The following is a 23,463-nucleotide window of genomic DNA, read 5'->3' as shown; positions in this document are numbered from 1 at the left end:
ATGCTGGACTGCCGGCGGCTGCCGCTCGGCAGCAGGCAGGCTGCCAGGGCGTGTGTGAGCAGCCGGGCGCGGGCGGCCTGGCCGGCGCCAGCCCTCCAGCTGCCCCATGCTGCCCCCCGCGCTGGGGGTGGCTGGGCAGGGGCCACCCTCTGCTGTGACACACCACATCCCTGGCGGCACAAACGCCGACTCCTGTGGGAGAAGGGTCCTGTGGCCACGAGACACTGGGGCACCGGGAGCGGAGGCAACGCTGGTGCCGGCACCACCATCAGAGACGCCGGGGTGCTGAACTACATCGTTTATTGGGGGGTGGCAGTGGCGGGGGGCTGTTAGCACTGCAGGTGCTTGAGCAGCCACAACGCCATGTTCATGAAGCCGTCGGCTTCGGCCTCGACGCCAGCCAGTGCATGGTTGTTCCCTGGGTACCAGAGCAGCCTGGAGGGAAGAGAGGGGGATTAGCACCATGCTTGCCCGCCCCAGCAGGGCACCCAGCACCCCACTCACCGTGTGGGGATCCCCCGGGCCTTAAGGGCATGGTAGTACTCCAGCCCCTGCTTGGGGGGCACACGCCGGTCGTCCTCCCCCAGCATCAGCAGCACGGGTGCACGGACCTGTGGGAGGAGCACAGCCTCAGTGCCAGCACTGCAGGCAGGGACAGGGACAGAGATGGGGACGTACCCGGTCGACGTAGTGCATAGGCGACTTGTGCAGCATCTCTGTCCACTGGGCCGGGTCCGGCAGGGTGTCGGGCGCGTAGGGCAGCCCCGTCTCTGTCAGGCACCTGTGGGCGAGAGGGATGGGGGCACGTGCAGGGCCAGGGTGACGGGAGCTGGGGGCTGGGGTACTCACCAGTCAGGGATGTCAGTGGTGGCCACCATGGAGGCGATGTTCACTACGGGGTTGCGAACCACGCAGGCGTGGTAGGTGTCAGGGAACTGGCCGAGGAGATGGCATGCCAGGAAGCCCCCATGCGAGCCGCCCACCAGTGCCACCCGGCCAGCATCCAGCGATTCCTCCTGCAGCACCCGCTCCACACAGATCTGCCACCACCGGGGACACCGGCTGAGGCAGGCGGCCCCGCTTTCCCTCTTTGGGGGTACCCACGGGGGTAGAGCGTGCCCCAGGACCGCGTGTCAGGGCCCTACCTGCACATCGCGTACATCCTGCGTGCCCACGTTGCCCGGCAGAGAGGCCACGCTGTCCTGGCCGAAGCCCAGCGAGCCGCGGTAATTCACTGTGAGCGGGGGGCAGCGTCAGAGCCCTTCCTCCCTCCCGGCCCCGCCGCGGGCACCATGCCACCCAGCAGCCCTGGCCCCTGGCATCACTCACCCAGCAGCACGGCGAAGCCCATGCGGCACAGCGCCGCTGGGTACAGCATCCACCCGGCCATGAAGACGGAGTGGGGACCCCCTGTGAAAGGCAGAGGCAAAGAGGGGGTGACGCTGCCAGGCTGGGGCAGGGGTACGGTAGTGGAGGGCACGCTCTTACCATGGGGCATCACAACCAGGGGGTGCTTCTGGGTGGCGGGGCGCTCACTCGGGCGCAGCAGGATGGCATCGAAGTCCAGGCCCTCTGCAGAGGAGGGGTGGGGGGTGTCAGAGCTTGGCGGGGCAGCAGAGCCTGGCCCAGTCCCCCCCAGTCACTCACCATATTGGGGGTGCTCCTGCTCCGGCGGGGGCTGCAGGGTGCGGATGCCCCAGCTGATGCCAGGCACGGGGGGTGCATCCTGCAGGCAGACCCACCGCACCTGCGCCTCCCAGCCAGTGCCAGGCAAAACGGCCACTCTCTGCACGGGGAGAAGCGTCAATGCTGGCACCGAGAGGGGCTGGTGGGTGCTGGGGAGGGGGGTGTCACCTTACTAGTGTTGGGGGGCAGCTAGGGGTGGAGAACCTGGCCACCAAGAGGTCCCGGTTGATGGTGAGGACAGACCAGCTTCCCTGGGGGCCATCTGGGGAGGAGGTGGGGGGTCAGACCTGCAGGCGTGAGCCCCTCCTCAGCCCTGGCACCGGCATGGACCCGCCGGCCTGGCACTCACCGGCTGTCAGCGAGGTCGTGGCACCTGTCACCGTGTCCACCACGAACACATCCTAGGGGCACGAAAGCAGAGTACAGCGAAACCCTGACCCGTCCTGGCCCCCACGCATGCCCCCCACCATTCCATCCCGTCCCGTCCCGTCCCAGCAGCACTGACCTGCTGGCTGCGCTGGGCCGTATCCAGAACAAGCCTGCGGCTGTCGGCTGCCCAGCACAGCCCTGGCAGAGCACTGCAGTAGATGCCCGGGAAGGTGCCTGTAATTAATGACAGTGGTGGTGCTCAGCAACCCTCTGTGCCCCCCCTGGCACCCCCAGGGCTGTACTCACCCCACACCTGACGCGGCACGGCCTCCAGCACCGTGCTGGTGTGCTCGGTGTACCAGTTGTACTGTGGGAGACATGGCATGGGGTGAGTTTTGCAGGGTCTCAGCCAGCCTGTCCCTGCTGCATCCCAGGGCGGGGGCACCACCACCCTCCTGCCAGCCCCCGCCCTGGCACAGGCACCCCGCCACCTCCCCGGTGTCCTGCCGGTGCCCTCCCCCTGGCGCTGCTCACCATGCGGAGGCGGCTGCACTGCTGGTGGGGGCCCAGGACATCATTCTCCAAGTAGACGATGCAGCAGTGGTCGGGGCTGAGCCGCGGGGACCACACGGCCTTGGTGTCCTCGGAGAGCAGCTCTGCACAGGCACGAGGGGACGATGAGGGGCTGCGGAGAGCTGGGGCACTGGCAGGGTTGGGGTGCACGCCGCTCACCGCAGCTCCCGCCTGTCAGGTCCACATAGAAGAGCGCTGACCTGCCGGCAGAGATGAGTGTCACCGTGGGGCTGGGAGGCCCGGCTGTGGGGTGGGGGGCCCCACCGGGAACTCACCGGCGGTTGGTGCAGTGCCGCAGCCCCAGGCGAAAGGGCTCATGCCACCAGCCCACGAACACCACGCCGGTGTCACCGGGGGACCAGAAAGCCTGCAGGGAGAGGCAGAATGTGGGCTCAGCCCCCCACTGCCCCCCTAAAGCTCCCTTCTCTGGTTCCCCAGGGCACCCCGTCCTGACCTGGCCAGGGGAGAGATGCTCCGGGACGCCCTCCAGCACCGAGATGCTGCTGCTCTCGATGTCCAGGATGCAGAGAACAGGCACGCTGCGGGTGCTCAGCGCCTCCCCCCAGTTATCGCAGTACACAAATTGCTCGCCCTGTGGCACAAGCCCTGTCAGCCCCACGGCCTCCCCCACCAGCACCCACTGGCCCAGGGCAGGGGGATCCCACCTTGAGGGGTGCATCATCCTTCTCGGGGCATCCTACATCCTCATCAGAAGCGCCCACCTCGGGGGCTTTGCTCCGGAAGAAGGACTCGGCCTTGGGACGCTTCTTCTCCGCCACGTAGAGCAGGTGGGTCTCCGAGTGTGACCAGGCCAGGCAGCCAAACTGGTCTGCAGGGGCGGGTCAGGCACCGTCCCCGCCATCCCCCCAGGACCCCACATCCCCTGCTATCCCCTGGTCCCTCACCATCGTCGTAGACGCTGCCGTGCTTCTCCAGCGCCGTCAGATCGATGCTTTTCACCTTACGGTTCTGATCCCAGACCTGGGGGCAGAGATGCCGGGGCGGCCCCGAGCCGCAGCGTGGATCCCGCCCCGAGCCCCAGCGCACATCCAGCCCCCCTCCAGCCCCCTCCTCACCTCCAGGAACTGCTTCTCCTTCTCCTTGACGAGGACTTTGCGCAGCACGGCCTTCAGCGCCCCGCTGGGGGACTCCTGGCTCAGTAGCCTGCGGGAGGGCAAGTGCCCGTCAGCCCCCCACCACCCGCACCCCGCGGGGATGCCAACACAAGGGGACAGGACGGGATGGGACTCACTCATCCTTGATCTCGGAGCAGGTGCCGGCGGGCCCCGAGTAGACGATGGAGGCCCCGTCATGGAAAATCAGGTACTGGCGGCAAAACTTGACGTTCTCAGCCCGCGCCAGGTCCCGCTGCGACCACTCTGCGAGGAGCGGGGTGAGGACACCCGCTGCGTCCCCGCCGGGCGGCGGAGAACCCCCAGACACCCCCTGGCTCCTTGGGGGGCCACCCTGTCCCCGTACCGGTGTAGAGGCTGCAGTACTTGCCCCCGTACTGGGTGGTGACGTCAGGGCCGAGGCAGGCAGCGCTGAGCCCCGGGTGCCGGCTCAGCTCCCGGTACAGCTCCACTGTCTCCTCCAGGTTTGACAGCACCTGCGGGACCCGCGGGGGTGGCTGGGGGTGCCGGGCTGTGTCAGGGGGGGTGTGTGTGTGTGAGAGAACCGGGCAGTGGCGGGGCACAGGGGGCAGTTACTGGGGCACCAGGGTCAGGGGAGGGGATTAGGAGGGTACTGGGGACAGTTACTGCAGTACCAGAGGTGCAGAACTGGGGCAGTTATTGGGGTACAGGTGGGGTACAGGGGTACTAGGGCAGTTACTGCAGTGTCTGGGCAGTACTGGGGTGCACAGGTGGGGCAGCTACGGGGGTATCGGTGGGTACGGGGATACGTGGGGACAGTCACTGGGGAACACAGGGCGGATTAGGAGGGTACTGGGGCAGTTCCTGGTGCACACGGGGGCACTGGGAGGTGCCGGGGCACTGGGCACCGACTGTGGTACGGGGGGTCTGAGAGTGTGGGGGCAGTACCGGGGGTGCAGAGCCGGGGCAGCGACTGGGGTACAGAAGGGGGATTAGGAGGGTGCCGAGGGCAGTTACTGGGACACGGGGGGCAGCCCCGGGGGTGCAGGGGGGGGCCGTCACCGGAGCACCGGGGCTCACCGGGCGGGACGGGGGCAGCGCCCGGGACGGGGCTGCGGGGGGATGCAGGGCTGGGGCGGGGGGAGGGGGCGGCGGGGCCGCGGTCCCGGGGCGGGGCGGGGTCCCGGGGCAGTGACGTCACCACCCCCCTCCCGCCCCCCCGCAGCCCCTCACCGGCGGCTCCATGTCGTGGCGGCGGGGCGGGGGCGGGGCCAACGCGGCACTTCCGGGACGGGGGGCGGGGCCGGCGGCGCGCGGCACCTCCCATTGGCTGAGGCGATCGGGCCGCCGCGCGCGCGGCGGCGCCCCCTGGCGGGCTGGGGCGGCGCCGCTGCCGGAGGCCTCACGGGCCGGGTCCCCCCCGCGCCGGCGGCCGCCCCAGCCCGCGGGCACCGGCTCCTCCGCCCGCCCCGTCCGAAGGCGCAGCCGGGGGCCAGGGCGCGGCGCCGCAGCCCCTGGGCCGCCCCGGGGCGGTTTCCCGGGCAGGGGGCCGCAGCACAGGGGCTCCGTGCGCAGGCTGCGGGCAGGCGATCGGGCCCTTGGGGCCCGCAGGGACACCGCAGCCCCCGGTGTGGGCCGCAGAGCCCGAGCAGGCCCACGGGGCTCCCAGCCCGGCCACCCCCGGCATGCCGTCCAGGCCCCCCCGCGCCCCCTCGCCGCAGGCAGGCAGGAATCGGGGCCAGTCCGTGGTTTGTGTCAAGTCCTTTTTATTCTGTTCCCACAGAAACACCTGGTGAGGGGGCAGCTTCTGGGAGGGAGTCACGACACAGCGGCGGGGGCGGTACGGCACGGTACGGCACGGTACGGCACGGTACGGGGTCACTACGGGTGGCACAGAGCACAGCAGACACGCACACCGTCACAATGTTCAGAGGGAGCGCACCCGGCATCGCACTTACCGCTGGAAACGGCGCCCGGCCGCGCCCGGCCCCTCCGCTTCGCACCCTCCGCCCCCCCGCCCCGGGCAGCAGACTCCCGCAACTCGGGCTGCGGGCCCGGCCCCGCGGGGTGGGCGACATGCCCCCGGTCCCGGCGGGTGTGGAGGAGAGGTGGCGGATGTGCTCGGGCGGCGAGACGGGGGGGGTCTCGGTCCCACGTGCGATTTACACACTGTACAAGTATTTACAGCGCGAGGAGCGGTGGGGGCCGGGGGCCCAGAGGAGGCACCCTCAGGCTACGCACTTGTCATCGGCGGGGAGAGGCGACGGGTGTGCGCAGGGCCCGGGCTCTCCTCCGTGGGGCTGCGCCACAGGAGCGCTGCGCTCCCCGCCCCATCCCACAGCCACCGGCCTCTCCCCCAGCCTTGTGCACGGGCAGAGCCCCCTGCGAGGGACCTGCCACGGAGGTGGGCTTCCCACGGCGACCGGGTCCTCGATAACAAGTGCATCGATCTCCTAAGAGCTTTCAGTACAGCGATGGACTGATGGAAAAGAAAAAAAGAAAAGTCCAGGCAAAGAACAGCAAGCACTGAAAGGCCGGTGGAACCGTGCAGAGAAGTAGCAAGCCATGCTCTAGGACGGGACAGACAGTCACAGGCGCTAGGGCTGCCCTTTGGCAAAGTGGCCCTCCGTGGGTCGAACATGCCACGAATTCACACGCACGGGTGTTCCATAAAGAGTAGTTATCGGGTCGCTCGGCGGCACGCTTTGCGATGAAACCCTTAGGCGCGACATTGAACTGATTAGCTATTCACAGGTCTTGTTCTGGAGTCGTGTTATTTCGTTGCATAGAACATCAGGCGGGTGAGCGGGCGGCTGCCACCCGCCGTGGGGGGCACCGGGGGGTTGTCGCCGGCGCGGGGAGGCGGCGGGGCACGGGCAGCGTGCGGCTGTATGCCGGTGAGCCCCCTCCTTGGGCTGCCTCCCCCCCGGGGAACCCCCTCCTGGCAGGGCGAGTGGGTTTTTGCTGCCGGCCGCTGCACCGGCCGTCCCTGTGTCCCCGCGAAATGGCTTGAGAAGGACTTGGATTGCACAGTAAGAGGAAGGATACTGCTGGAGGCAAAGCTCTCCTGATCTTGTTCCACGGGATTTGTGCTCTTTTGTAGCCTCCTGCACTCTATTGCTTCTACAGACGACAGCCCGTGTGCTAACTCATCGCACAAAGCAAAGAGGGAAGAGGATTTGGTATAAAGTTTAGGGAAAAAAAACAAATTCAAAACAAAAAAAAAACGAACCCAAAGAAACTGAGAAAAAAAGACACCCCCCCCGACGCCGCCCCGTGCCCCCCCCCCCCGGTGCGGATGAGGTATACACAGAAATCAAAGTGGGATGATTAAGGCTGTTCTTGAAAGAAAAGGGGTGCCCGGCGGCAGGCGCGCTGGCTGCGTGGCGAGGGCGAGCGCGGCCCTTTCAATGCTTCCAATGGCTTCGGGGCGGCACCGCGTGCTGGGACACGCGCCCAGCTGGCGGCTGCGTCGGCAAAGGCCGGCTGCACCGCCTGTCAGAGTCCTATGGCCTCATATTTCGGTAGTGAAACAGTGTTAGGTCCTAGCTGACGCGCTCCGGGGGGTCCCCGGCGGGGCCGGGAGCGGGCCGCAGTGCAGGGGGCACGGGGACGGCCCCGGAGGGGCAGACAGGGTTGGGAAGGAGGAGCGGCGCCCGTGGCGCCCAGCCCTCAGCTCATGGTGGGGGGAAAAACCTATGAAGAGGCCAGAGCTGGGGTTTGGAGGGAGCAACTCTGCGTATAATCTTGAGAAAGGGCCGTGGCCCACCTACGGGGCCTGACCCGATGGTCCGGATCAGGCCCATCCCCTCAGGGCGGCTGCCAAGGCTTGCCGTGTGCCGTGACGGAGCTGCTTGCCAGGTGTGGAGGGCGCCTGCCCCAGGGCGTCCACCGGGCCCCCACTCGGCCGCCGTTTGGTCCAAGATCCAGCGATCGCCCTGCTTTCAAAAGCTTGCGGGAGAGAAAAGAGAGAGGCATTAGTCTGAGTGGCGACGTGCCCGCGGAGGCGATCCCGCCGAGCGGCAGCACCGGCCCGAGCGAACGGGTGGTGGTGAGCCAAGAGGCGCTGCTGGCAGAGCAGCTGCTGCCGCCCCCCTGCTGGACGGGCTCCCGACACAGAGCTCGGGCTGCCCAAACCTTCCTCGCAAACCCGGGGTCTGCACCAGCATCCACAGGGCATCAGCCCACGTGGTGCTGCTGAGACCAGGGAACAAGACCGAGCCCCCACGCCTTGGCCTGGGGCCGGCGTTCAGGGATGGGGATGGGGATGAGTGGCCCAGCACGAAGGGGACGGGGCTGCACCGTGTCTTTCTTGGGGGCTGAGGGTGTGCCAGGGCAGGGCTCAGCGGGTGCTGGGGTGACAGTGATGCTGTGGGAGCCCCGGGGACAGCACAGCGGAGGGGACCGGTGTGATGGAGAGGACTGATGTGACAGAGGGGACCGGTGTGAGGCTGTGCCCCGGACACTCACTGTTATACTCAGAGTCCGTCGCCGCGCACTGAATTCACTGGCTTCTTCATAGGTTTTTCCACTGCAACGACTCGATCTCCACTCACTTCCCAAACTCCTGCGGTGAGAGGGAGTGGGAGGGAGCAGGAGGGCATCAGGCACGGCTGGGGCAGGGGGAGCCGTGGCGCAGTGTCTGGCACTGGCTGCACTCACCTTGTGCCGTTCTCTCACCAGAACGAAGTGAACTTCTTGCCAAAAGCCGACACCGCTGTGGGGAAGCCGGTAGAGGCATCAGCACAGTGCAGCTGCCCTGGCCTCCCACCTCCCTGGCCCCCCGCCTCCCCAGGCCCCAAACCATGGGAGCACTGCACCCTGCTGGCTGCACCCAGCCACCCTCCCGGCTCCTGACCCCAGCTCAGTGCAGGAGAGCATCACGAGCCCCGGGAGCCGCCCTCACCTTCAGTCAGTTTGCCTGCTTGTTCCGCTGCCCCCCCCGGCAGGATTTTGGAGAAAACGCTCTCTCCTTCCCCCCCGGGCTGCCCCGTGGCCATGCTGGTGGGACCACGCAGTCCGGCCGCCCTCGGACCGGCCTTGCTGTCTGCTGGGGGACAAACGGAGTCACTGTTAGCAGGGGATGGGCCTGGCTGGGGGATCTCAGCTGAGCCCCCGGGGTACCAGGCAGCGGGCATCAGGGGGAGACAGCACCATGCTGCTGGGCTCACTGACCTGCTGCGCCCAGGGGCTGCGCCGCGGGCACTCTCCCTGGCTGCTGTGGCACTTTTGCTGCGGGTTTGGATGTGTCTGTCTGCTCCGCTTTCGGCTGGAAGGGGGAGAACAGCTCTCAGGGGTCACCCTCCTGGCAGAGAATCCTCTGGGGGCAGCCCAGACTGGGAGGTGATACTGAAACCTCCCAAACACTGCTCCACAGCCCCAAAAGAGCAAGAAAGGGATCCAGGGCACAGGGATGTCCCCTCCTCAGTCTCCTCAAGGGGATGGCTACTCCCATGGCACCCAGGGGTGGCCGTGCTGGGCACATGGGTGGGATGCGCCTTGCCCCATGGCTCCTGTCCCCAACGTTTCCCCTGGCCACAGCCAGCTGGGCTGGTACCAGGCAGAGCTGTGGGGTGAGAAGGCAGCAGAGCCAGACAAGCCCATACTTACCGCCGGCGCTGGGTGCCCACCCGGTTGTGCATGGAGCGTGGCCGGTGCCTTCCCCGCCGCCTGGGCGGGCCCCAGCTGCTGCTGCTGCGGTGGCCGAGACGAGGGGGGTCCCTGCGTTCTGCCCCTGGTCTCAGGCTGCGCCGAGCCCGCCGGCTGGGCAGCCTGCCGTGCTGCTGGCTGCTGCCGCGCTGCCTGCTGCCCTGCCTGCTGCTGCCTGGCCGATGGCTGCTGTGGGTGTGCAAGGGGCTCCGGCTTCGGTGCTGGGGTGGCCGACCCGTGTGGCTGGGGAGGCTTCTGCACCTTGGGGGTCTCGGCGCCATGGTGGTGAGCAGCGGGGCGGGATGGCGGGGCATACTCAGCGGAGCCGGGGCTGTAGGGCACGGGCGCGCGGGCCTCGGGCTGCTGCGCTTTCTTGGGGGCAGCTGGTGGCCCGTGGCCACGGGGCTCGTGGCGACCGGGCTCTCGTGGGTGCTGCTTGGCCGAGCGGCGCGGGGGCTCGTCGCCGGCGTGCCGGGAGGTGCCGGCGTGGCGGCCGTACTCCCCATGGTGCCGGTGCTCACGGTGCTGGGGGTAGTCGTCGTGCTGCCACGGGTCCTCGTCGGGGGGCTCGTCATAGTCGTGGTAGGTGTGCTTAACTGGGGGTCTCTTCTGTGAGGAAGAGTGGCCACCGTAGTGCCTGACCCTCTCCGCCCGTGCCTCCCTGGGCTTATCAAACCAGTCTGTCTCCTCCTGACCCAAATGATAGGCTTCGGAAACCAAAAACAAACCACAGTCAATCTTTCACTCGAGGCTGCCCGGGTGGAAGCCATGCAATGAGGCGGGAGAGGCAAGCAGCGGGCACGCGCGCGGGGGACAGCCCGTGCCGGCAGGGACGGGACGCGGCGCGGCACGGCGTGGCAGGGCACCGCGCGGGACCAGCTAACACCGAACACGCGGGGCAGGGGGAGGAAGGCACGTGTCAAGCAAACTGAGGCGGTGAGAGTGTCTCTGCATACGAGCGGACAGGCATGCCCCGGGGAAGTGCCATGCTCTGGGGTGGTCACCACGGGGAGCCGTTACCTTCGCTGTCCGAGACAACGCAATGGGCATCGTCCATGCCGTAGCCCTCCTCGTGCTTGTACGAGTGACTCCTTGGCACGTCTTTGATGTGCTTTTGCACATCAGGCAACGAGTGGCTGGAGCAGAACTGGGAGCAGGGGTCCCCCGCCGACTGTGGGCCAGGCCCCCCTGCGGCACGCGACCCCCCCACTGCCTTCCCCAGGGGGCTGACGGGGCTCTCCTCCTCCGAGGGCTGTGTGCGGATGGGTGCCCGCCCGCGGCTCTGACTCATGCTGAGGGACGAGGGCTTGGAGCCACCTTTCTGGGAGCGCTCCACACCCTCCCGCTCATAGGACTTGCTCCGACTGCCCGCCTCCCGGCCAGAGGGCTTTTCCACCCCGTAGCCAGAGGAGCGGGTTCTGCTGCTGCCAGAGTAGACCCGCTCCTCCTCATCCACCAGATCCCGGCTGGAGACTCCGTAGTACTTCTGCTGCTCATAGACATTCTTCTTCAGGCCGTAGGTGATCTCTTCCTGTAGCTTCTTGGCCCTGGAGGCCACGTTGCTGCTGCCAACTGAGGTCGTGGCTGCATAGGAGGCCAGGTCTGACTCCACGTCTTTGGCTTCTTCAATGGGGGAGAACTTGGAGATCTTCTGCTCCATGCCCTGCTTCCTGTGCTTGCTGCGCTTTGAGGAGACGACGGCAGGCGCCAGGTTTTTGGACGAATGCTTCGGTAGCGCCATGCCGGAGCTGTGCTTGTCCACCCGTGAGGAGTGCCGGTACTCGCTGTCCCCATAGTAGTAGGATGAGCCACTGGAGCTCCCTGACACCCTGCCATTGCTCTCCATGCCCCGGTGGTAGCTGTTCTTCCCTCGATGGTCAGGGCCATGGTGGTCATAGACATCTTCCTCAGACTCCTCCTCAGCTTTGGTGTAGCAGCAGGGCCGGTTGGAGCCCTCAGTGTCCCCCAGGTCACTCTTCTCTCTGCTGTGGCGGCTGTCAGTGCCTGTGCCCACCAGCTCTGCTTTCGGCCCCTCCACCGCTGGGCTGTCCTTGGTAAGCTCGCTGATGTCCTCGATCATCACATAGTTACGGGGGATGTTCTGCTCCAGGCTGGTGTAGAGGGACTCGGAAGAGAAGCTGGCTGAGGGGCCCTGTGCCACGCTGACTCTCTCGGCCGGCCGGGCCTCGGGTGCCTTGTACTGCTCGTAGCCGCCGCTTGCCGGCACGGTGCTGAAGGTGACATCGGGAACGGCAGAGGAGCTGGTGGCCACACCGATGACCTCGTAGTTGGTGGGGATCTTCTGCTCCAGGTCGGCCAGCGAGGTCTGCCGCGGCTTCTGGTGCCCACCAGCTATGTCTGCCGGGCTCTGGAAGAGGGCAGGCTGTGCCGCCGGCATGGTAGCCACCCCGGCGAAGGCGCTCGGGGCTTGGTAAGGGTTTTGGGGCCGGAAGCCCGGCTGGCTTGGAGTGCCCAGCTCCGGGTATGGGGCACCGGGGGCTTGGAAGGTGCCGGGTGAGGCAAAGGCGGGCAGCGGGGCCGCCGGCAAGTCATCCTGGGAGGTGCTGGCTGCAGGGTACTGGGGGGGCTGCAGGCGTGCTGGCGGGAAGGCGGCAGGGCCCTGCGGGGTGGGGTACGGGTAGGCGCCATAGGAGGCGGCGGTGGCGGCGAAGTCGGGGTACTGCCTGGCGGGTGCGGGGCGCAGGCTGGCACTGTCGTAGGCGGCGAGGCGCAGGCTGTGCAGCTCGCTGTCGGACAGGTAGTCGCGGCGGTCCCCGGCACAGCGCAGGTAGGGGTGGTCCCGCCCGCTCCCCCGCTCCTTCAGCAGCGACTCCTTGCGCTGGGTGATGCCCAGCTCCAGGTACTTCAGCTTGGCATCGATCTCTTTCTCCTCCTCGTCCAGCTCTGCCTGCTTCTTCCGCAGCTTGGTGGCCTCATGCTCCACCAGCCTCAGGTCGCGGTCCAGCTCCTTCAGCAGGCTGGCCTTGGTGACCGGCGCAGTGGCCTTGGGGGCCAGGCTGCTCAGGTAGAGCTGGGGGGTGGCTGGGCTGGCCAGGGGGACGTGGGGCTCCTCGGGTGGAGGGCTGGGCAGAGTCCGCTTCACCTTGCGCGCCAGCGGGCTTGACTGCAGCCCCCCCACCTGCAAAGCCAAGGGATACCTGGTCAGGGGTGCGGGCGGGTGTCCCCCCATGTTTCCCCCCAGCATCATGGATTTCCTCCCATGCCCCGGGCTTGCAGCGAGGTGGCTCACTGTGCACGTGTTCCCCCATGCACCTAGGAAGCAGCATTTATGTAAAAGCACAATAAATAGGATGGAAGTAACAGGCAGGGCACTTTCCGTGAGTAATTACCAGGGATGGCAGCTGGCCAAGCGTTGGGCCGGCTGCGTGCGTGCGGCCGCATGCCACAAAAACGGCTCTCTGTCCTCGGGCACTTGGCAGCGGGGCTCGAGGGAGCGGCTGGGGACTGCTGCTGTCCTGGGAATTGTCCCAGGGCTCTTTGCTGGGCGCTTGGCAGCCCAAAGCAACCTCGGTGTGTGGGGGCAAAGGTGGGAGCAAGGGCTGCCACAACCATGCATGGCAGCTGCTCTTTGGGAGGGGTGAGGGACCTGGCTGGGGCAGGGGACAGTCCTGATCCTGCCACCTAGCAGCAGCTCCTGCACAGCTTGTGCAGCCAGTGGAGCTCCAGGGCCTCCCTCCGGCTGCCGACTTCGGTGCATGTGTCTGTGCTCACTGGCTGCCATCCGCTGCTGCGGGAAGCCAGCCTTTTAAAATATTAATTGTCACATCGCTAATGAAACTGAAATGTCCTGGGGTGCCTCCCGGGGCTGTTCCCCGAGGGAAAGGTTGTTCCCCGCGCTGACCTACCTGGGCGCCAGGGAGCAGTGGGTGCTGGTAGAGGGAGAACCTGTCCTTGCCGGCCTCCTCGGCAGTGGGGCTGATTGGCTTGGGGTCAGAGAGGGAGCGCTGCATGGTCTTGATGGGACGCGGCAGTGTCTGCTGGCGCTGGGCCGAGTCGGTGGTGAAGTGCTTCTGTGGGGGGACGTGAGCCTTGTTCAGCCGCTCACTGGTGGCGAAGGAGGACTCCAGGAGGCGGTGGGGGGACAGGGGGGAGACGGGCGAGTAGAGGACCTGAGGAGAGCGGGGCGGCTGGCGAGTCACCAGCTGGGAGAGGGACTCAGCTGGCAGATGGGACTGGTAGCCGATTTCCAGGGGATCCGGCTTCTTCTTCTCAAACTTGCCCAGGGTCTGCTGCCGGACGGCGTGGGGGTCCAGAGGGCCCGTGCTCACCATTTGGATGTTGGTGGAGTAGGGCGGGATGGTGGTGGGCACCGTCAGCTGGGGGACCACGACACCGGGCTGAGGGGCTGGCTCTGGCTCCGTCTGGCAGGCCAGGCTCTCGCCCCGCTGCGTCTTCTCTGGGGCCGAGATGTACTTCACGATTTCCACCCGGGGGTCATGGGTGGTGATGTGGATGGAGGGGGAGACGCGAAGGAGCTGGTCGGGTTCCGTCTGCACCGAGCAGTCGCTGATGGTCTGGATGCCCACGCTAGCCGTGCCGCGGGCCATCCCCTCCGGCTTGCCCTCAGCACCGGCCTCGGCATGCCGCGAGGTCCGGGAGCGCCGGCGGCGCACGGGCTGCTCCCACTCCCCGCTGTCCTCCTCATCTGTCTGCACGCTGCAGTCGGTGCTGCGCCGAGCCCGCCGCCGCCGCGACAGCAGGTACCGCTCCTCACCGTCCTCCTCGTCCGTCTGCACGCTGCTGTCCGCCGTCTTCCTCACCGTGAAGGCTTCCCGTGCCACCTCCTTCTCGTAGGTGTCCCGCAGCCGTGGCATCGAGTTCCTCTTCTTGATGCCCCGGCCAGGCTCCCAGGGCTCCTCAGCTTGCAGCGACATGTCTGAGGCCGAGCTGCTGAGCGGCCGCTGTGGCAGGGGGTAGCGGGGCCCAGCGGGCCCCTCCGGCGGGACCTGGCTGGGCGGGGGCCATGCCTGCCCGTTGTGCGGCAGGCCTCGCGGTGCCTCGGCGGGCCCCTCGGGCGGGCGGGCGGGGGGCTCGGCGGGCGCAGGGAAGACGCTCTTCTGCCGCTTCTGCTCCTCCAGCTGCTGCTGCAGCTGGTGCTGGAGCTGGTGGATGTGCTCGAGCTGGAGGCGCTGCTGGGCGAGCTGCTCGCGCTGCAGCGCCAGCTGTGCGTGCCGCTCCTCCTGCTGCTGCTGCAGCACCTGCTGCTTGATGCACTGCAGCTCCTGCAGCTCCCGCTGCACCAGCAGCTGCTCTTTCTCCCGGTGCCGCTGCAGCTCCGCACGCTCCCGCTCCAGCTCCTCCTGCAGCCGCAGCTGCCGCAGCTTCTCCAGCTCCACGCGCTCCCGCTCCAGCTGCAGCACGTGCTCCTGCTGCTTGCGCTGCCGCTCCTCCTCCCGCTCCCGCTCCTCCCGCTGAGCCCCGTCCAGCGGCGGCTTGGGCACCGTGGCCGCCTGCCCGGGCTCCTTGCCCGTCGCCGGTGCTGTCGGCCCCTCGGCACGGGGAGCAGCCCCCGTCGGTTCCGCTCTCTGCAAGCCACCAGTGGGGGCGGTGGGGGCTTTGGAAGCGGGACCAGCACCTGCTGCCACTGGTGCTGTGCTGACAGGCTTGCCCAGGTAAACGGGTGTCTCTATCAGCGAGGCCGCTGGGGCTGGCCGGCTGGGAGCTGGGTAGCGGTAGAGGCCCTGCGCTGCCAGTGGGACACGGGGGGTGACGACTGGCAGCCTGGCCAGGCTGGCCAGCGGGACTGCTGCCACGCCGCCCGGGCCATAGGGTCTGTAGAGCCCGCGCAGCATGGGCCGCAGCACCGAGGCTGGCTGGGTGGTGATGGGCAGCGTGGAGGCGATGGGCGTGTTGATGGTGGAGTAGATCATGCCGTCGGCGGCCCGCACAGTGGCGGTGGAAGGGAACATCTGCCGGACGGCGCCCAGGCGGACACTGGGGACGTTGTACTGCGCCAGGCTGCCGAAGCCCTGCCGTGCCTCAGGGAAGGTGGGGTTGTACATCCCACCAGGTTTAGGGGGTGCGGGGCCTTGCTGCTGACTCGCCAGCCCCCCCGCACCCCCTGGTGCTGCGCTGGGGCCGTAAGGCAGCAGGTCGGGGCCGTTGGCGTGCCGGCCACCATACTGGTCCATGGAGTTGAGGGCGGCGCACATGCGGCTGATCTCTCGCGCCGTGGTGGCACTGTAGTGGGCCAGGCTGGACTCCTGGAAGCTGGCCAGGTCCCCCCGGGGCGAGAAGCGGTAGTCGGAATAGATATTGGAGGCCGAGCTGTACCTCCGCATGGGGAGCGGGTGGCCCAGCATCTCTGCTGGCTGGCGGAGGTCAGAGAAGGAGCCGTACTGCAGCCCCTGGCCCAGGTAACCACCCTCGGCAAAGCCCACGCTGTAGGAGTGCTTCATGGTGCTGAGGTCCACGGCGGCGTCGCCTGCCGGGGAGGGGAAGGGCTGATCCCCCTTCATGGGGTAGTAGTTCATCCCGATTTCAGAGAGGTTCGTGTCTGACATTGAGGAGTAGAGGCGGCCAAAGGCGCCGGAGGGGTAAAACTTCTGCTCCTCGTAGAGCGCAGGCGCTGGGGCTGGCTGCTCCCGGTAGGGAAAGGTCTCCGGCAGCTCTGGCTCTCTGTTGCCATAGAGGGGTCCACTGGCTTTCCGTCCAGGTGCCCCCACCTCCCCGGCTTTCTTCTCCGGCATCTTGGAGGTGGGATTGAAAGCACCGGTGCAGCTGCTGCCGAAGGGGAACTTGTAGACCACGTCGCAGCAGGCCACTTGGCTCTCCGGCTTCACGCCCGTGAGGTCCAGCACATTGGCCGGCGGCTCCTCCTTCAGTACTTTGGTCACTGGGCCAGCCACCGCCTCCTCCATCTGCACCATCATCACCTGGGACTTCTTGCCACCCAGGGCAAGGAGAGGGCTCTGGCTCTTCAGCTCCACTGGCACTGCACGGTACAGCTCTGAGCCCGGCTCTGGCGGGAAGGGCTGTGGGAGGCTGCCGACGTTCTGTGCCCCACCAGTCTGTGTGATGAGCACGTCCTTCTTCACAATCTGGCCTGGCATGCCATACCTTGCAAACTTGGTCTGAGGGGCTGCGGCGGGCTCGGGCTTGCCGCTGGCCACCCCGCTGGCTCTGACAGCGGCTGTCTGGACACCCTGCTCCATCTGCTTCACCTGCGCCAAGCACACCGGGCTCCCGCTCCCCTGCCCGAAGTCCACCCGGCTCTGGAAAGGGTCTCCGTAGACCACGGGCTGCTTGGGCTGTGAGAGCAGCATGGGGGAGGCAATGGCCAGGCCAGCAGTGCTGGCTGCTGCGATGATGGCGTGGGGCTGCTCCTGGGCATTGAGGTTGATGATCAAGGGCTGGATGGCTGTGGACTGCCGGCTCGGGATGTGGTCCAAGGTCAGGCAGTACTTCCTGGCCTCAGTGGCCAAAGAGGTGAGATCCATGCCTTGGTCCGTTATGATGATGGGGGCAGACTTCAGCGCAGTCCGTAAGTCCACGGCGTTAGTGCTCGGCACCTTGGGCCCTGGCTCCACCCGGGATGTGCCAGGGACGGAGGAGATACGGCAGAGGGAGATGTTTTCTGCAGGGAGTGCTCCCCAGCCATACAGTCCTGCAATGCTGTCAGCGGCTGAAGTCACGGCGGGTGCCTTCTGGGCGTGCTCCTTCACTGGCTGTGCCCTGATGTAGGCACCTTGTGGCTGCTCTGGCTCCGGTGCCTGGCTGTAGCCATGTGCCGGCAGCTGCCGGCTCGGCCTGGTGGGAGATGAGGTGGGGGATGTCGAGGAGCCGGAGCTGGCTGGCTTGGTTTGGCTGGCTGCGTCGGCTGCCAGCGTGATCAGCATGAAGGGGGAATCCTGTGAGGGCTGCCGGGCCAGGCGTGGTGAGCCCGCCCGGTGTGGCGTCTGTGTCCCCTGTGCCACCAGAGAAGAGGCGACGGGGCCAGCAGAGGTGGCAGTGGGACCCTCATAGGGGAGGATGGGGCTCTGTGTCTGCGTGGAAAACTCTGCCGTGGCCTTTGTGGTGCGGGTGGGACTCTGCGTGGGGGAGGTGGGTGAGAGCGGAGGGCTGGAGCTCTTAAAGAAGGGGTACATCTTGGGCGGCGGGGGCTTGCTGTCGCTCACGGCCGGGAGCTTCTCCCTGGCAGTCTGCACGCTGATTTCCACTGCTGCCTTGCTTCTGCCAGTGTCCTCTGTCTGTGAGCCGTAGCTGATGGTGCTCTTCACCGGACTGTAGCTTCTGCTGGCTATGGATGGGGCCTCTGGAGCTGGGGAGCTGTAGCTCCGCAGTGCACTCCCAGGGCTGCCCGCTGCTGTCGTCACTGTGCTGGCACCTTTGCCATAGGTGTAAGGAGTGGTGGCAGCCTTGGACACCGGGCTGGGTGCTACTGGGGCGCTCTGGAGCTTGGCTATGTCTTGCCCCTCTTTTGCAAAATGCTGGGTGACCCGGACGTCAGGAATGGGCTTGCCTGTGCTGCTGTCGGAGGTGGCAAAGGAGACGGGAGCGGAGAGCTGTGTGGGGCTGGTGCCAGGGGTGAGCGGGCCACCATTCTGCTTCATCAGGTCGGCATAGGCGCTCTCAGCATTGAGGAAGTGCTTCTCCTGGTATGTCTCCTCCTGCCCCTTCACCTTCTCTCCCTGCTCAAGGGCCAGGTCGAAGGAGGAGGACTGGTGCATCCTGGAGATGCTCTGTGAGGTCTGCAGGATCTCCTCATACACGGCCCCCGCCTTCGGCAGGGCACTGGGATAGCTGGGCTGGGAAGGGCGTGCAGGGCCACCGTCATACCGGTACTCCTCGGCATACTGGTACTCGAATCCGTTCTGGCCCTCGGTGCCGCGGTAGCCAACCTGCTGGTAGGCGCCGCTGTAGGAAACAGCCGGCTGGGCCTGCTGGACCTGCTGCTTCTGCATCATCTCTGCCTTCCTCATCATCTCCTCATAGGCTTCTTCAGCGCTCTTGAGGGGCTTGCTGGCAGGCTGGCTGGGGCTGCTCTCCCCCTTCTCCGTCGGGGAGTACAGCGACATGAAAGTGGGCAGGTTGTACTCGCTGCCCGACTTGTAGAGCTTGGAGGCCACGGCGTCAAAGCTCTCAGCCTCTGAGTCGATGGAGGGTGAGTACTCGGAGCAGGAGGAGCGGTGCAGCTCCTCCATCTCTGCTGCCTGCCGCAGCTCCTCAGTGGGGGAGGCGTCTTCGATGGGGGAGAGGTTGCTGGGGGGGGTTTTGGAGCGCTCCCTCCTCCGCTGAGCCCTCAGCTCCTCCTTGTCACGCTTAGTCTTGCGCGCAGTGCTCCGGATGCGCTGCTGCTCCACCTCCCGCATCTTCTCCTGCTCCCTCAGCAGCTCCTCTTCCTCCCGCAGCTCCTCCTCCTCAGATGAGTCCTCGATGGTGGGCAGCAAAGGGCCATGTGAGCGGTGGCGAGCCTTTCTCTGCTGCTTCACCTCCTCTAGACGCTGCCGGCGGCTGGGGCTGCTGTCGCTGTCCTCCTCCAGGGAGGAGATGGAGGTGGGTGAGGTGCCCGAGGTGTAGCTGGGTGTTGTGGCCGGCAGGGTGGAGGAGTACTCACCACGGGAGCGCTCCTCGGGAGAGCCTGTCAGGCTCTCCATCTCCAGCTCAGGCTCCCGGTCCAGGCTGGTGTCTGCCTCCTGGCCCATCTCCATCTCCCGCCCGTAGCCAGTCGTGCTGTTCAGCTCGATGGTCTTGAAGCGCCGCAGCCCACCCTGGGCCGTGCTCAAGTCATCGCCCTCCACCGCCTCCAGCTCCTGCCTCTCCTCCTTGTACAGGCTGCTGGAGCTGTGTGGCAGGCGCCGCTTAGCCGATGCCGGCTCTTTGCCCTTCTCCACCTCGGCCTTCTGCCCGGCTTTGGGGACGCTGCACTTGGCACGTCTGTAGCCCTCCTCCTCCTCCTCCAGGTTGTCCTCCTCCGCACTCATCTCCAGGATCTGCCTCCGCATGAACTCCTCGTCGCTCATCTCTGCCTCTCGGCCCTTTGGCCGGGGGGGCACCGGGGAGAAGCCCCCCTCGCTGCTGTCTTCCACGTAGTCGTGCCGCAGCTTGCTGCCAAACTCATCCGAGGACTCTGCGCTCTCCCGCCTCTCCCGCTGGTTCTCCCACTCCATTGAGTCCTCATCCTCCTCCAGGATGTCCTCCAGCTCCTCATCCGAGTCAAAGGCTTCAGGGGTGATGGAGAGGTACCGTGGCCGCTGCCGCTGCCGCTGCTCCTCCCGCGGCTCCGGGCAGCTCTTGCCCTGCTCGGTGGGCTCCGGCGGGGCACCCCGGCCTTCCAGGAGGGGCCGCATGCTGCTCTCCAGCTTGGTGAGCTCAGAGGGGCTGGGGGGGCTCTGCCCAGCCAGCCCGGTGCCGCTCAGCTTCTCCTCCTCCTGCTGCACCAGGCCGGTGATCTCGCTCTGCGAGCTGGAGATGCCGTCAGAGGAGTAGCCGGTGTCGCTGAGGCTCTGGGGGCTGCGGGACAGGTCCGGGGGGTAAGGCTTGCTCCCATCCTGTGGGAGAGGGAGAGCACAGCATCAGACCTGGGCAGCTCTGGAGCTGCTCCCCCCTCTCCCCGCAAAAACACTGGGGAGCCCATGGAAGGTCTGGGAAGCGCTGAGAGCCAGCCCAGCATGAAGGCTGGGGGTTGCCCCATGTCCCCCCCTCAGTGGCTTGTCAGCAATTTGTCTGCGTGCTCACGAAAGCAGGTGACAGGGCACGCTGCAGGCAGGGGATGGCACAGCACATGTCCCCAGGGCCAAAGGCATTGCGGGACTCATAAATATGTTTAGAAAACTGGCCCTGTCAGCGTTATCTCCCTGGATAACTAACACGAGAAGGCTGTCCAATGGCAACATCGATTTTTTTTTTACTTAGAGAGATGGTGGTGGCTGAGCCCTGTCTGTAAGGCTCGGGGTACAGATGGCCACACACCCTTCCCTGGGGAAAGGATGCGAGGGCAGAGCTGCCTGCTGCTCTCCCCAGACAAACAGGCAGCTGCCTACCACTCTCCCCAGGCAGGCAGGCAGCTGCCTGCATGGGGAGAAGCCCAAGCACTTGTAATTGGGGGGTGTCTTGCGAGGGGGCAGCCCTTGCCCCCCAGTGCTCAGCCAGGCTGGCACGGCAGCACTGAGAGGACAGGAGCTTTACTGGTGGCAGCCATGGGGAACAGCTGCCTTTTAATGAACTCTAATTGCCCTGACTGACAGCCCTGCAAAGCAGCTTTCAGAAGCAGGGCGGCCTCCAGGATCCTCCTTAGATGCCAGCAGAAATAAACAGGCCCTTTTAATTGATGTTACAAATAGGCAGCATCGGGGCAAGCCTCTGAGCTGTGGGGCAAGTGCTGCCATGCCCAGCCTTTGTGCCACCCACAGGGCCTGTCATCCCCACAGGGGCACCATGGACCTTACTGGATTTTGGAAGCACCAGCAGTCAGGGATGCGAGGAGCCTCTTCCCTGGGGGCAGCCGTCCCTTCCCAGCTTTTGGGAGACTTCCCACTGCATCCCCTCCCCACGGTGGCTGTGCTGGCTGATGCTGGGATGGTTGCTCATGGGGCAAAACCATACCAACACAGCCAAATGTTTCCCCAAACTGTATTGAATTTTTAAAAAGGTGGGATGAGGAGCTTGAAAAATGCCCACTGCTGCAACGAGTGAAACGAGTTTTCCATTTAATGACAAATTCAGCTGTCCTCATGTTATTTTAAAACAAATCCACAGGACAAAGATGAGCTGAACTATTGCATTATGCTCAAACTGATGTAATCATAATAAAGAGAAAGCAAATACCAGCATGCTGCTACAGAGCCTGCAAAGTTCCTAAGTGGTTTGGAAGGGCTGAGACAGCAATGTTTTGAGCTCATCACTTCCCAAAAGGCCATTTCCTGAGGCAAATGGCCTCAACGACACAGTTTCTGCTCTGACTTGGAATAAAACCCTGTTTCTGAGCACAGCCACGGCAGAGGCATGGCTCAGTGCCACGCTGGCCCTGGGTGGGATGCGGTCCACAGGGATGCTCAGAGCTGGAAGCACCCTGACAACTCACCTCCTGCTCCTTTGCCCGCGGCGCCTCGGGGGGTGCCCGGCTCTCCTTGCTCTCCACCTCTGGTTTGGGGGTTGTGCTCTTCCCCTTCGGCATGGCACTCTCAGGAGCTCTGGAAGGCTCTGGGACAGCTTTGGGCAGCGGCTTTTCCTCTGCTGGAGCTGGGGGCTTCTTCTCGGCTGGGGCAGGGCTCGGGGTCCTGCTCTGCTCGGCAGCCCGGAGGCTCCTCGCGGGGGAGGGCTGCTGCTCAGGGGGTGCTGCCGGCTCGGTGGGTGCCGGCACGGGTGCTCTCTGCTGCTGGCCAGCGGCTGGTGGCTGGTGCCGCGGGGAGCCGGTGGGCGGTTGCTTTGGGGCAGGCAGTGGCATCGGGGCAGGGTCGCCGAGGCTGCCTTCGAGCAGCCGCTGAGTTTGGCAGTTCAAGCACAGCCATTCGTTCTTCTGCAAAACAGAGGAAGGAAAAGTTCTGTTCAAACCCTGGGAGCTTCATCTCAGCAGAGACCTGGCTGAGAAGTTCAGCTGATGGGACACGTGGTGACGGTGCAAAGGACTCAGTGCACCCAAACCAGAAAACCAGCTTCAGAGAGGCCAGGCTGCGAGCAGGCAACTGCCGAAACACCCGTGTGGGCTGCAGAGGGGCATGTACCCCACAAACCATCTAAGAGAGACCATCTGCCTTAAACTACCCCTACCCTTGTTCAGACCTCAGTGGTGTTCAGTCAGAGGGACCGTGGCCACAACACAGGCGTTTCACACTCCCCCCATGACACCTCAGTATCACCAGCTCTTTTCATGTCCAGTCTTGCTGGTATTTTGGTTTTAAGTGAAATGAAACAATGAAAGCAGATTACTACTGTAGCTTAACACTTCTTGAGCTCCATACAGCTTCTCTCTCACTCTGATTTGTTTTCCTCGATAGAATAAAGGTTTAATAGCATAATCATAATACTTAAGAATCTTTTTTTTCTAGGTTATCAGAAAATACTGGCTACACAAGTACGCAAAAATTTCCCAAAGATATTACCCAAAGTACACGCTGTGCAGGAAAAGAACAAGACAATCTCGTCTAGTGAAATTCTCAGCAAGAGCCGTTGTTTTATGGCCTGGAAAAAGCTGCTTGCAAGCAGGGCTGTGAGTGGCAGAGAGCCTGCGGGGCTACGGCAGGGGCTCTGCATTAAGGGATCAGAAGTACTTTTCTGCCCCCAGGTCGTCCAAGGGCTATTTTTACCCACCCAGGAATGTCCAGGAATAGGGGCCTGACATTTACTTCCCTTTTGATGTTTCACCATCTCAAATCTATTTGGTTTTGTTGCTAACAGACTGATATGCTCTAAGTCCTTTCCCCAGACTCCTCTTTTGCTGATCCATTGCTCCCAAAGCTTGGGGTGGCCAACCTTGGGGGGCAGCTGGCCCCAGAGGAGCTGTCCTGCTGTTAGAGAGGTGGTCTTAGTCTTCAGCTGGACCAGCCTGGGGCCGGGGCTGCAAGCCAGCTGTGTCTCCTGGGGCCACAGCAGCCATGGCCTCCATGTAGAAGATGAGGTTCACCAAAATGGCCTTGAGGAAACAGCCTCAAGTTGCACCTGGAGAGGTTTAGATTGAATATTAGGAAAAAATTCTTCACTAAAAGGGTTGTTAAGCACTAGAACAGGCTGCCCAGGGGAGTGTTGAGTCCCCACCCCTGCAGGTATTCAAAGCACATGTAGCCGTGGCACTTAGGGACATGCTTTAGTGGTGGACTTGGCAGTGTTAGGTTAATGGTTGGGCTTGATGATCTCAAGGGTCTTTTGCAACCTTCATGATTCTATTCTATGACTCTAAAAAGCATACCTATGGGATGGCAGCAGCAAAACGAGCTTGGCACCTGCATCCAGCCAGGAGTCCCCAAGTTTTGACAAGATGCTGGAGATGCTTTGCAGTTGGTGGTGGCCAGGAGTAATGGGCTTCCCCACAGACACTTCTTCACTCATACAGCAACCTAGACCAGGAGCAGCCATCCAGCTCACGCTCTCCGGGGAGCAGAGGGGCAGGAGGGCTTCTTCTGCGGCATGCAATGTC

General features: G+C 65.0%; 2 protein-coding genes across 4 annotated transcripts in view; both read right to left on the bottom strand.

Moving 5' to 3' along the window:
- Nucleotides 1–283: 283 nt before the first annotated feature.
- LOC141964357 (acylamino-acid-releasing enzyme-like) lies at nt 284–4,995 on the bottom strand. Its single transcript, XM_074914633.1, has 22 exons — nt 4,956–4,995; nt 4,108–4,237; nt 3,881–4,007; nt 3,705–3,792; nt 3,534–3,609; nt 3,294–3,457; nt 3,083–3,220; nt 2,904–2,995; nt 2,788–2,828; nt 2,590–2,711; nt 2,362–2,422; nt 2,192–2,289; nt 2,036–2,087; nt 1,860–1,948; nt 1,648–1,786; nt 1,489–1,572; nt 1,330–1,410; nt 1,146–1,234; nt 850–1,040; nt 679–781; nt 505–611; nt 284–435 (listed from the first exon to the last, which is right to left on the bottom strand). The coding sequence occupies exons 1-22, from the start codon at nt 4,965–4,967 to the stop codon at nt 330–332; spliced, it is 2,190 nt and encodes a 729-aa protein (XP_074770734.1). The 5' UTR covers nt 4,968–4,995; the 3' UTR covers nt 284–329.
- Nucleotides 4,996–5,472: 477 nt separating this feature from the next.
- The window catches only part of BSN (bassoon presynaptic cytomatrix protein), a 96,942-nt gene continuing 78,951 nt past the window's right edge, over nt 5,473–23,463 (bottom strand). For 2 of the 3 annotated variants that reach the window (XM_074914672.1, XM_074914673.1), the window contains 9 exons: nt 21,415–21,849; nt 13,238–19,882; nt 10,392–12,510; nt 9,333–10,078; nt 8,898–8,991; nt 8,629–8,769; nt 8,385–8,439; nt 8,193–8,289; nt 5,473–7,673 (listed from right to left, as the gene is read on the bottom strand). In XM_074914672.1, coding sequence (XP_074770773.1) covers nt 8,399–8,439; nt 8,629–8,769; nt 8,898–8,991; nt 9,333–10,078; nt 10,392–12,510; nt 13,238–19,882; nt 21,415–21,849 — 10,221 coding nt within the window. In that variant the 3' untranslated portion in view covers nt 5,473–7,673; nt 8,193–8,289; nt 8,385–8,398. Of the gene's footprint in view, nt 7,674–8,192; nt 8,290–8,384; nt 8,440–8,628; nt 8,770–8,893; nt 8,992–9,332; nt 10,079–10,391; nt 12,511–13,237; nt 19,883–21,414; nt 21,850–23,463 lie in introns of all 3 variants that reach the window. The other variant, XM_074914674.1, reaches the window with a different exon arrangement.

The sequence above is a fragment of the Athene noctua genome, chromosome 10 (assembly GCF_965140245.1).
Source record: "Athene noctua chromosome 10, bAthNoc1.hap1.1, whole genome shotgun sequence".
In the NCBI taxonomy this organism is placed as follows: Eukaryota; Metazoa; Chordata; class Aves; order Strigiformes; family Strigidae; genus Athene; species Athene noctua.
Note: the sequence above shows the minus strand (reverse complement) of the source record. Positions and strands in the feature narration are given on the sequence as shown.